The 13,553-nt window shown below is 40.3% G+C and overlaps 1 protein-coding gene across 1 annotated transcript in view; it reads right to left on the reverse strand.

Moving 5' to 3' along the window:
* ERO1B (endoplasmic reticulum oxidoreductase 1 beta) overlaps positions 1-10,842 on the reverse strand; it is a 29,400-nt gene extending 18,558 nt beyond the window's left edge. Inside the window, exons 1-4 of the mRNA XM_066178824.1 lie at positions 10,501-10,842; positions 5,970-6,089; positions 2,720-2,803; positions 2,282-2,323 (exon numbers count right to left, since the gene is read on the reverse strand). Coding sequence (XP_066034921.1) covers positions 2,282-2,323; positions 2,720-2,803; positions 5,970-6,089; positions 10,501-10,602 — 348 coding nt within the window. The 5' untranslated portion in view covers positions 10,603-10,842. The remainder of the gene's footprint in view (positions 1-2,281; positions 2,324-2,719; positions 2,804-5,969; positions 6,090-10,500) is intronic.
* Positions 10,843-13,553: the final 2,711 nt, after the last annotated feature.

The following is a 13,553-nucleotide window of genomic DNA, read 5'->3' on the forward strand; positions in this document are numbered from 1 at the left end:
TGAATGTTCCAAATAACTGTTTTCTTCACTGTTCAGCAAACAAAATAAATTTCTCACAAAAACTTAAATAAAGCTAGAAGTTTACAAGCTCCTCTACATTAGAGAGAAAGGCAATGGAAACTGGACAGAAGCCACAGAAAACCTCTCCAGAGGATTCTATCATAAGTGTATCTATTCAAGAGATTATAACTCTCATTATTAAAAAGATGCCTTTGGTTATTTTCAGCTTTCCACGACCAACACTATCAGGATGAAAGAGAGAAACTGGACATGTATATCCTTGGGGAAAAAAACACCCTTTTTTTTTAACCCAGTACTTCATAGATAAGCCATAAGATGCAAGACTTCCCCGAACGGGAAACTGGCACAAGCTAATAGCACAGTACTTGCACAGTCCTTGAAAAAAAACATTCATACTGAAATGAATTGGGTACTTCCGTAAAAGGGATATTAAACGAGATTTTCAATTTTTAATTGGCTCTACCAAAGATCATTTAACTGAACCATAAGAAGTAAGAAAATGGTGTAGGTAAGATTTACGTCCATTCTGACGACAATTTTCACCCAGAAACATTTGCTTCTCTAACAGACAAGCAGCACCTGTTAGTGCCTTCTACTGCAGATTAAAGGTACAGAATTGCCTAATTTTCTGTAGCTGGTTTCAACAACCTGCAAGGCAACTCAAAGGAAACCACTGAAGTGAACAAACAGCAAACTACAGCTTCCCGAAGAATCTATCCCACGTGCTTTATTGTGGTGAAAGCAAAAGGCATGTGTTTTTTCACTTATCAAATCCAATTTGATATGCTCATGTGAAGTACCTAAAGAACAGCATACTCTTTCGTTACTATTTAACAACTTATTTATGGCTCTCAAGATTAATCAATCAGGAAGCTCAAATGCCTGCTACAAGAATCCTTTCTGAAACAGTCTTTAAAGTCTTACAGTCCCTCTCTTTAGGAGGCATTATGGTATTCCAGGAGTCATTTTCTCTACAAACTTCGAAGATAAAAGACTCAATGAAAAAGAAAACTGGCAACAGATTATGCAGCTAAAACACAAGATCTGCTGCCCAGAGATAGTGTCAACTTTTTAGAACAACTACTGCTGCTTGTGCTGGAATGGCAAACAACTGACATTTAGGCCACGTCAGTGAGAAAGATTTTTCTTCTCTGATTACAAGGAACCTTTAAATGAAGAGGCAGTCTTTACTTCCAAGTGAGTTAACAATGTATGTATAAAAGAAACAAGACTTCCTCTTGAGCTGAAGTTTGGACAGAGTTGCCTGCTCTGTTCCAGACAGCAGCACACAAGTCATCAATTTACAATGAAGTATTATTCATTTCAGCTATCTCTGATAACATTTCTTGGCATGAGATCTAAATCTAATGCCAACAGTCCTTTTCATAAGCCCTTTATGATATGGTGAACCACACTCAGTCTGCCCAGTGAGGCAGAAAGCACTGGGGAGGATGGAGATATGATAGTTAATCAAGAGGTGAGTGCTTACAACACAGTCAAGGCACTCAGTGGTAAGATTTCTCATTGGGGCACCATTATCCCATCAACTGCTAAAATACTCAGTCTTGAGCATTGGGATGTGTGGGTAGTCTTTCTTCTCTGACCTCTTTTCCTAGCCATATATAGCCTCGACTTTTTTGGCTTTGCTAGGGTCACTTGGTGATCTAGGAAAGATGGCTTGGAGAGATGCAAGCAAAAGCCAACAGCACAGACTGACTGTTTGACAAACTTAAGTTTGCACGGGCCACTTTGGCCCAAACTGGCTTTAGACTAACAACCAAATAATCTCTGGACTAATGACCTCTTGAAAATAAGGCATAGCAGAACTTCATGCAATCATTTGGGTTCTTTTAATAGTAGATATGTTGTGATTATTTATGATTGTTAAAAAAGATTGAGCTGCTACTGGCCTCTGTGCATCTTAGCCTATAACTTTTTAAAAGGTGGCCTGTACTCAGCAGCAATTTTGCATCAGGCATTCTGTGGCCATGCACTGCTGTCCCTTGTCATTCACTGATTCAGTCTGCACCAGCTCTCCAGCAATGACAGACTCAAAATGACACAACAGTACCAGCTACGTCAGAAAACTACTACACATAAAGGTAAAAAGTAAAGCCACAGAAAGGAATTTATCAGTTATCTTAACTATTTCATCAGTATGTGAACACTGAAGGTCCGTAATTTTATAACAGCCATGAGATTTTTTTAATTAAGATTTTAAAAAAATCAGAAAGAACTTAGAAAATTAAGGAGTACTTACTTTATTAGAGCTCCCAGCCTTAATTCCGACAGGTATCTTACTCTAAAAACAAAAAATAAATCACAGCTTTTACACTGTTCATAGAAATGTTTAAGCTTGATTAAAATCTACAAATTAGGTATCATTCCTATAGAGGTCAAAGCAAATTTGTTTTTTCAAAAATTAACTTGCAGCTTTACCTTCTCAACATGTTATATCCAAAACAGTTCTACAGCTTACAAGAGAATTAGAGCTTATTCTTGAAGCTATCTGCTTTATTCATAAAATATTTTGGCTGTATTTCTAGTTTTAGAATGGAAAAGAAATTTGTCACTTTTACTTAAATTTAAGTTCTCACTAGTAAGTATAGTTACTATAGTACTAGCCACTGCAAATTGGCAATTTTTTAAACCAAAACCCCTCCTTCTATTATATAGAAAGATATTATTTGATCCATACCTCAGGACAAGGCTCTACATGACAATCTTTGATAGAACAATGGCCATCATCAGCCCAAAATGGGCATGGTCTCTTCAGGTTGACCTAAACATAGAAAACCAGAAGTTTACAATCCACACTTAAATAAGGCAACTGTAGAAGAAAGCTCTTAGTATCAGAAAATCCTTTAAATTAAAGAAGAAGATACAAGGAAAAAAAGTGTTATATAAAATACCTTAAGTCTAGGGGAGTTTGGTCTGTCATTTGGTTTATTTTAATTAGTTTCTCTAACTCCATAAATGAAGCTTTGTGCAGTAAAACTGTTAATGATAATGGTCTCCAATGAATGAACACAAACACATAGTATATTAAAGCAAAAATTAAATCTCTCACTACTAAATTGAAATTGAAATTTACTAATTCAAGTAAGTATTTGTATGATTTTGGATTTTGAAATCAAACTAAAAACAGATTATTATTTTAAAATGTTTAAGATATTGCTCATTCAAATAAACCCCTGATATGACGTTTAGCACATGGTACAACTTCTACTTGGAAGTGATGACAAATATCTTCTCATTACAGTTCAAACCTTGCTAGCACCAATATAATAAAAGCAGAGATTTTCAGTTGCTTTCCCCCATTTCCTCTATTCAATGCACAAACACCATTTCAAGAAAAAAATAAGGCAAAAATAATGCAAAATAAAAATTTTGTACTTGTTCACTCAAATCTTTTTTAATAAAGAAAAACATAGTTTTACATTCTACATCACCTTCACAGTAAGATCTATTACATAAAACTTTCACCTCCTACCAATTTCTACCAAAAAGGACCAGCTAACATGATTAAATTACAACCTGCTTCAAAGTAAACTCTCACAATAAAAAAATGCTTACACTGTGGAAGATATAAGTATCTAGGCAGCCACTGTTTTTACATAGAGGAATGCTGTTAAAAAAAAAAAGAATACTGCTGCCTAAACTGCAGATTAACTCAGAAAGAACACATGCAAACCAAGATGTACTAGTCCCAGAATGACTGAAGAGCCCTGAAAACCAGTACACACCCAAACTGAGGTTGTATAGCGCTTGTACTTTTATCAAACCAATCGTGTGCTGTCTACATAGAACATCCAATCTGCTTTAGGGTATGAGGTATTGGATTTCATTATTATCACTCAGATTATTATTCAGTACTTTCACATATTAAAAGACAGATTTTTGATCATGAGGTTTCCACAGTTTGTGTGTTTTGATGTATAAAACTAGAGACAAATGTTTGTTTCTTTATTTCTTTCACTGGGAAGTGTTCTGCTATTTAGAAGCCACCTAGCACAATTTCTGCAAGATTCTATGAAGTTTTCTCTTGCCTCTAAATAAAAACTACCTCATCCATTCAGTATTGTATATTAAGGTCTTCTATACCACCTCACATCATTGCCAGGGGCAGGGGAAAAGGGCTTTCTCCCAGGGAGAAGAGGTTCTTTCCAGTCAAGAAAACACGGCAGAAGGAGTCCTCTGATACTATTATTTTTTTCCCCTCTGTGTGAATCACTTCTTTTCTTATGCCCTCTGTCCTTAGTACTGTTGCTGTTACTGTTAATTTTCTTATCTCATTGCTGTCTCCAGAAAACTGCTCTTATCTCAACCCATGATCTTAACCTTTTGTGCCTCCAATTCTCATCTCCATCCTGAGGTAGCGTGGAGAGGGAGAGGAAAACAGGGGAACGAGAGTGAATGGTGCGTGGTTTGGTGGGGAACACCATTCCTAAACCACAACACCTACCTTCACAATTTCCACATTTATTTATGTGCTAAAAAGCACTTCCATCATTCTGCACAGAGATACCAAAAAAAAGGTTGCTTATTGAAACAGGAAAGGGTGAAGAACGTTCTGACTGACTTACTCAGTTTACTTGTGCAACACAAATTCTTCCCTGCCACCACTGGAAGTACTAAGTGAAGTGTGGTGCTGGGTGGACTGCACACCTTGGTCCTTGGAACTGCCCATCTATTAGGAAGATCAGTATAAAAGATGAGGCAGAATTGCAACATCCCTTTGGAGTATAATCTGTAGAACTGCTGTTGAAATGAACATTAGCTCTAAATTTCCAAGATGAAATTACTGGTGTATAAAGTCTCATGTACCTGTTGCTCCTCATCTCCACACACTTTGTTTTGTACCCTTCTGTTGTATCTGGACAACCTCATTACCACTACTACGCAATCTATTAGTACTTAGGTTGCACATATCCTGTTTCTCCTGAAAAGCGAATTTAGAACTATATCATGCAGCAGGAGAGTCAAGGTGCAGTTACACATTACTGCTTGCTCAGTCTAGAAAGAGAAGAGTCTAGTACTTTCTTCTTCTTCTGCACACTCACATCTTGCATGAGTTAAATATATTCAGATCGGCTAGACGACTTTTTACACCCTGAGGAGGAAAAAAACCCAAAACCAACAAAAAAACTGCCCAACAAAATCAACAAAACCTTACCAACAAAACTCCCCACCAAATGACAAACCAAAACACCCAAACTTAAATATCTACCAGGTTAAAGAGATGCATTGGCCTGAGGGGCAAAAGTAGCAAAGGGGCAGGATGCTGCCCTAGAGGAGTGTGAGCTCCTTTTTCCAGGGGCAGGCAGCCACTTGATTAGCTCTGTCAAAATGCAACTTCACTTTCAAGTTAAGCATATCTGAAAACAGAAGTATTAGGCTTCAAATCTTCATTTGCACATCAGATAGTCATATAGAGAAAAAAATGCTTCAAGTAGAAAAAGTGGTATTTCATACTACTTGAAAAAGGAACAGTTTAACCTATTTTTCAAAAGAATAACAGTTCTCTAGATAGCAAACACTAAAATCAGAAATAAAACACCAACTTATTAGAAAAATAAATCATGGCAATATTTCCATTTCAAATTACACACATTTCTTGAAAGATAAGCACTGCATCCTGTCATAAAATTGCTAAAATACGATCCTCTTCCAGATGCAGCAGTACAAAGGCACTATCTTTAAAACTACCACTTAGCAGTTGAATGAAAGCAGTCATGATTTACTGTCGCTGACTCCAGGATGAATACAGCAAACAAGACTTATTACCAACATAACTGTCAGGGACTGAGAACCTGCTTCAACCAAATTAAAGACCTATGGGCTTCTAATAGGCAACTTAACACTGGCAAGTTGACTTGATACACAATCCTTCCTATGTTTTCTGCATTTTATTTAAATTATTCAGGAAAAAATCATTCTAAGTGTACCTTGTAATATCTGAAGTAATCACGTTCTTGCAACTTCTGTATTTTGGGAAAGATCTTGAAAGTATTGAAGTCATCAATGCTTTCTATGTCACATAAACAATCATCTAGGACTCCTGTGAGCTATTGAAAAAAATACATAAACATTTATATTTAAAATACAAATTGAGTATTAACTGCATAAAAATCCTTTAAAGAGAAAAAGATGGTAATAGAAAGAAATACTAGTGAAATGTAGTTCCACAGCAAATATTGCTCATCACAAAATACTCTGTAACATCCCTCAAACTCCAAGTAAAACTGTAGTAACTTCGAGCTTAAACCCACCTCCAAATGCATTGCTAAATCAGTGTTAGCAAGATTAACAATTTCACGCCTGAAATTTGTTGATGCTTTCAGCATATAGAACTTTCTGAAGAATGAGCAACAAGTTTTTCCAAATTACAAACACGTGCTATATTAGCAAAGCTGCATTTCAACTATTCTCCTACCAAATGCTCACAAGTCGAATTGCCTAAAAAAACCCCTACTATCACACACTGTCATCTTATTTTCATATTTCTTCTCAAAGTGTGAAAACATTCATCTAGTTTCCTTAGAGGCATGGGGAAGAGGAGTGTAGGTTTTCTGCGCCCAAGAAGTTTGCAATTTCACAAATGAATTCAACAAATAAATACAAGGAAAACCAGGCACAGGGATCTATACTGCAATGCTGTGAATCTATCATGAAACTGAGTATGATTTTTCCAGGTCTCATTCTTCTTCTCATGTCAGGACAGCAAGCTGTACTGCTACTGCACTGGGTTAAGCCCACCTCTGTGAAAAGCAGCACACACTGCAAGTGCAGAAGTTCTACTGCCAGCACAGAAAGGGAAGGCAGGACTGTGTATGTAGCAGAGGACAGCTCCAACCAACCTCGCAGACTGGGCTACAGCAACACTCCTGCAGAGACCCTGGCAGTGTCTTATTGAAAAGTGTGACACTGAAAGTGTGATTCTGTGAACAGTTATATAATAAATTTCAATAAATCTAAACAAACTGTCTTAGGCATAGCTTCTTAAACTACTACAAACATGTCTGAAGGCTTGCTTATAAGTGAATGCAACCAAACACTGGTGCTTACTGCTTCTGTTCTTCAGCCAGACGGGAAATTCATTGACATCCATTAAGGCCCAGAAATTATTTAAAATAGAAATGCCCACCACCTTATATCTTGCATGGGATTAGAACTTCTAACTATTAAAATGTTACGTGGAAAAGGAGACAAAAAATATTTTGTGGCTTCTTTTTCCTCCACAGATTTCACACAGATGAGATTATGAAAACATCTAATCTGTTTTATGCATGATAAATCACTCCCGTACTTTACAGAACAGATACCCTTATATAACTAAGCTTGATGTGAAAGAGCTACTAGAAACTAAATTTTAGGCTTCTGCTCCTTTATGAAGCATAAAGGAGGCCTGGAAAATGGATTACCCCCAACTCTCTGTGAGAATAAAGAGATGAGGATACGGCAATAAAGCACACAAGTGGAAAATTTACCTTATGTAGATCCTACTTTTCCTGAGGCACTAAATAAGCTGTCACAATTCTGTAGAGCCGATATGGCAATGAAGTGAAATTAATTTAAGGGGAGTTACTTTAAGCAAAATTTTTTCCTGCTGTTATGCTTGCCTTGTTAATGTTATCCAACTTCAAACCTGGGCAAACAACTGTCAAAGAGCCAATATGTAATTACAGGTTTTTCACAGTCCACATGACTGTCAACTTCAAAGCCAGTCTTGTTATTAATGATGCTTACAGAAATAAAACTCCCATGCACTTCAATCTAGAGTAATTTCATTTAAAATTTCAACTTTTCTTATTGATCACACACAGGCGGAAATCTGTAAAGGCGCAGCCCTTACAGGCAATACCATACCAAAGCAAACAGCATAACATTTCATTACAATATAAAAAGGTGAAAGGATAAGTCTGAACATTTTGCTCAAATATTACTGAACTGTATAAATAGGATGATACAAGAAAGAGATTCTTGGACTGAGAAGATAAAGAATAGGAAACTAGTTTGATGACCAGCTCATTAGGCTATCCACTGCTTACAAAAATAATTTTACCATCTATGCAAAATGGAAAATGCTTTTTCAGGGGAAAAGCGTCCCAGATAAATGCAATAGTTAAACTCACTGAAAAATCCACATGGAAAAATAAAAAGCTGCAGCCTTTTTATTTAACTAAGACCTCGATTTTAAGAACATCTTTGAAAATGCAGTAGTTTATCTAGAGCAAAGAAGTCTCAGAAATTAATCCTCCTCAAAAACTAGAACTGATCTAGGAAATGATGAAGAGAAAAATTAATTCAGAGTACCAGAGCAAGTAAACTAACTTTTCCATTTTTTTTTTTCTCACAACTTTTTCAGAACTGGAACAGTTAGCTCCCTGTATACGTAACACAGCAAAATCAATGTTTCCTTGGAAAGCATGCTCCAAAATTAAACTAAGATCTATCTGCACCAAACCACAAATTATAAAATACTTTAACAGCGTATATGAAACACTAATACTGCACAGCAGTGGACTCAGTTTCACAGCACAGTGATGCAACAGCAACACTGGCTTCAAGTACCCCAGTCAGAGGTTTTTATAATTAGTCTAAGTGCGGGCTTCAGTGCTCTCACTTACAATGGAACACTTCAAGAACATGCAGAAAATGGTTTCATTTTTGTCAACATCTGGATCTTCCGATGAATTTGTTTTTTCAAATTAGGGACACCAAAATAAGAGCAGCGTACTACATGGTTAAAACTACATATTGCAAGACCTACTTTGTATTCAAATAATTGGTACTTGACCTTTTTTAAATTGAACTACACTAGTTAACTTAGTCCACAAATATAAAGTGAAACTGTACTGTAAGCTATCACACTTTTATTACAATGGATAAGTATCATGGTTTCTTTTCATCTGTTAATTACTTTGAACTCTACACTAAACTAAAAAAGCATTAACCTACTATAATTTGTATTCAAGAAGTCACCTGACATTACATAGCTTCTATTTATTCTACATTTCCAATATGCTTATCAAAGTACTTCCAGGTTTTGTCAAACCTAGTTTAGTTCTTAAGAGGGCATCAGAGCTATACTGGAGAAGTGAAACTTTTAACTTCTCCAAGCTAAATCAACCTTTCAGAAGAAAAGGTCAATGTCCATCCTGCATCAATTTCTCCTTATGAAATCTAGAAAAAAAATCCACAGCCAGGACTTTAATATTAAGGAAAAAGCCTGAATAACTGCATAGAATAATAAGCACTCTATTAATATAAACAACCTTATTAGCATTATCAGGTTGTTGTACTTTAATTGCTTCAACAATTAGAAGAGCACCTGGGACACCTTGTTTTGTTCCTTAGTTATTTTACTTTGCCACGGCTGCAGAATGAAAGAACAGCCTTAGGTAACATGACTCCAAGAACTATGGGCTAGCTTATCTTTCCCTGCACCAGCCAAACTCTGAACACAATACGCTAACAATCTGATGAAAGAGCAACAACCAAGCTCCCTGCCAAGCATCACAGAAAAACCCATGCCACTTTATTAAGTGCTTCTTTAGGAACTCCGTTTCAATTAGCATTTAGTTGTGCTAAAATAGTTACTAAAATAATGTAAATCAGAAACAACTTCAACTTACAACCAAAAAAGTTGCAATAAAAGTTATCTACGCTACTGTCATCATTGCCTTGCATGGCCACTTACAGTATAGCATATTATACAACACGGAAATTTAGAAAATATAAGAACAATAATAATCCAGAGGACAAGCTTTGCTCCACGTGGACGGTGTATTCCTCAAAAAACTCACTCCAACGTCTCTGGCCCAGCTGAAAGCCTCTCCTACGTGACACCAGCTATCATTTCACTCACGGTCACAAGGTGGATGAACAGCGAGCTCCTAACTACAGACACTTGCCCTCCTAAAGCTGCGAAGGCAGTTTACAGAAGGAAGGAGTGTTCTCATCCTTGCCTGTAATGTGAGCAAACAGACACGACCTAAGCACAAGCCAAGCCCGGGCACTGGCATCACCACTGAAACATATGGCTTCTCACAGACTTCACCAGGGCACCGAACTTTCTGCCTGAAGGCACGGGCATGATCCAACCCAGAGCTCCTCATCACATTCCACTGACTGATGTTACCTGGGGTTCCCAGGTCAACCAACTTCTCCCCGCAGGCCGGCGGCATCGGCCCCGGGCTGGAACCCGTCAAGCGCCAGCCGCAGGGTGGGGAAGGGGAAGAACGTGGGCTACAGACTCTAAGAAATTAAATTCTCCGACTTCTCCGCGGGGAGCCTGCATATGACACGGCCCAGAGCTGCCCTCTCCCCCACGGTCCCCCGAAGTGATCTCACCTCCCGCCTCTGCCCTGCCGCCCCTCCGGGAGGGCTCCGCAGCCCTACCCAGAGCCAGCGGCATCCCTGGCCGGCCACGCTCCCTCCCCGCTCCCCGCCGTCCCGCCAGCTGCCGGTTCCTACCTGGGCCTCCGCTGACAGGATGCAGCAGAGCACCGCCAGCAGCCGCGCTGCCAGCCGTGCCCTCGCCGCCGCGCTCCGGCCGCCGCCACCGCCGCCGCTCATGCTGCTGCTGCCGCCGCGACTGACGGAGGAGGGGGCAGCCCTCGCCCCGCCGCCGCCGGCACAGGAAGGAGAGGGACGCGCCGCGGGTCGGCGGCGGCGGCAGCAGCGTCTCCTCCCGGCGCGGCCGCTCCTGTGGGCGGCGGGACCCGTCGGGCGGGGGCGCCGGCCGCGCTCCCCGCGAGCTTCCCGCGGCACCGCCGCGCGCGCCCGGAATCCTCTCGCGAACCAGCGGCACCGCCGCCGCCCCGCTCCAGCGCCCGCCGCTCCCGGGCCGCCGCCGCGCAGCACGCCGGGAGATGTAGTTCCCGTCCCCGTCCCGGTGCCGGGGCGGGGCGGGGCGGCGGCGCCCAATCGGAGAGGACCACGCGCGCCTCCAAAACAAGTGGCGGCGGCGCGCGAGGGGGTGGCTGGGCGCGTGCGCGCGGCGGCGGGAGGGCCGCGTGAGGCGGGGCGCGCGAGGGGCGGCTGCGGAGCGGGGCTGCGACACCAGCCCGGCCCAGCTGCGGACCAGTCGGGCCCAGTTAGTCCCGGTATTTCCCCGTTCATCCCAGCCTAAACTGAGTCCAGGCCAGTGTATCGCAGTCCATCCCAGTGTAACCCAGTCCGAGCCAGTATCAACCAGTTTAGCCCAGGATCATAGAATACGCTGAGCTGGAAAGGATCCACAGAGGTCATCAAAGTCCAACTCCCAGCACTGCACAGCGCCATCCCCAAGAGTAACAGCACGTGCCTAAGAATGTTGTCCAAACCTTTCTCGAGCTGTGTCAGGCCTGGTGCCGTGACCACTTCCCTGGGGAGCCTGTTCCAACGCCTGACCAACTTCTGGGTAAAGAACCTTTTTCTAATATCCCACCAAAACCTCTCCTGACACAACTTCAGGCCATTCCCTCAGATCCTGTCACTGGTCATGAGAACGAAAAGATCGATATCTGCTCCTCCACTTCCCTTTGTAAGGATGTGGAAGACCACAATGAGGTCTCTGCTCACCCTCCTCTTCCACAGACTGAACAAACCAAGGATGTCTCAGCATATTCCCCTATAACCCCAGTCTAAATCTGGTCCAGTCCCTACAACCCAGTCCAGACCTGTATAAACCAGTTCGGCCCACCATATCCCAGTGCACTCCAGTATAACCCAGCAGGCTGGGGCTGCGCTGCCCCAGCACTATGTGGGTGAACTGGGCAGGGCCACAGGAACCCCTGCCTCACTGTTGGGGCAGCTCAGAACCAATCTTTTGCTCCCAACAGTTAAATGTTCATCTGTTCATCTGTAATTAATTTCCAGAATTGCAAAATTCTCACTCATGTTTCTGTGAAAAACTTGAGTGTTGCACTGATTCAATGTGTGAGGTTGCTGAAATTAGGATTTTATTTTCAATTCAGATGCTAACTCAGGTTCTTCTCACACCCTTTCATTTGGAGAATACCCCTTTGCTGGAGTGTGGACACAAGCTTTAAGTCTAGGGTAACTATCATCAGAGAGTTAAAATGTTTTAAGATTGACCTTTGTTATTTACTTACAAATTAATTTAAATTAGCTTTCCATTACATTTGTCCTTAAGGGGCCAGTATGTTGCAGATTTTTGCATAACTGAAAATGTGTTGAAGGGCTGGTGTCTAGGAATTACAGAGACCATAAGATGAAGTAGGCAGTAGTTAATCTGGTCACAGACGGATGATGTAAATGCTCCTTTCTTTCCTCTCTGGAGTACAGGCAGTACAACATAAAGTGAAAACAGATGACTAAATGAGAACCTATTCCTACTTCCAGCATCAGTGGAGCAGTACATTAGCTAGATATTCAAGAAGAAATTAACAGAACAGCTAATGTTAATGTTTACATTGCCAGAGTTTGCTCTCACTATCAGTACTCCATACTTTATCGCAAGTGGTTTGTACTTCCCACAAAGAAACTGTTTCTGTTCAGCAGATTAAGGTGAATTCATTTATTTGTTTACATTTTGTACCTTTGATTCTGGAAAAAAGTTTCCATCACGAGTATTTAGAAAAGCCCTAAAACCTTGGAAGAACCAAGCACTGTCACACGCTTGGGCTATGTAAAGGACTCTAAAAGTTAGAAGTAAACTGTCATATTTTTAAGTCATAGAGTTCACTCAGTTTTCAGTTCAGAACACTCTAGGTTACAGAGAGTACTTTATTTCTTCACCTCTGAAGTGCTTGTATCAGAAGTCAGTTGTGGTTTAGCTTTTTACTGCCATATTAGAGGGATAAGGAATTGGCTGTAAAAATATTTAATGGATAATTTTAAGAGGCAATAAAAGAAATATTCTTTTTATACATAAGTATTATCTAAGATAGCAGAGCTGAATGTAACTTAACACAGTTTTCTAAACTCTAGGGTATTTTCAGTCTTATTTAATGTTTTAGTGTCAATTTAAATCTATGAAATCTATCTACTTAACTTGTGGTATAAAAATGTCTAAAATACTCCAAACATAAAAATCCTAATAGAGGATTTCTGTGTGAAATCAGTTTCAGCAACGATCTGCAATCTTACAACTGCAATCAAAACCCAACAGCATAGTACAAAGTTGTGTCTACTAAGCCTCTTTCTTTGAAAGAAATTTGCCATGATGGTATGAAATTTTAGCAAGGGCTGAGGACAAGCCCTTACTGGGGAGAGGGATAATCACAGTTTACAGGTTGCTGGGGTTATGAAGAGTCTGGCCTATATATTTAATTTTTCAGTGTGGTTGTCTCAGGAACAAACATCTCCCATGATTTCATAATATGCACTGCTGTTACACATGTTGACAGTTTCATTTACAGGCACTCATGTTTTCTTTGTATGTGCAAGCAAAGAAAGTCTTGAACACAGAAACTAAAAACAGTATTCAGAACACAGGAACTAAATACAGTAAAGATGTATTAAATAAGAATTAAGTAAAGCACATCAGAGTCACTTCTTCCTCCTGACTCTGTGATGTTCTC

The sequence above is a fragment of the Chamaea fasciata genome, unplaced genomic scaffold (assembly GCF_029207755.1).
Source record: "Chamaea fasciata isolate MVZ Bird 193981 ecotype frontalis unplaced genomic scaffold, bChaFas1.0.hap1 SCAF_3, whole genome shotgun sequence".
Classification (NCBI taxonomy): Eukaryota; Metazoa; Chordata; class Aves; order Passeriformes; family Sylviidae; genus Chamaea; species Chamaea fasciata.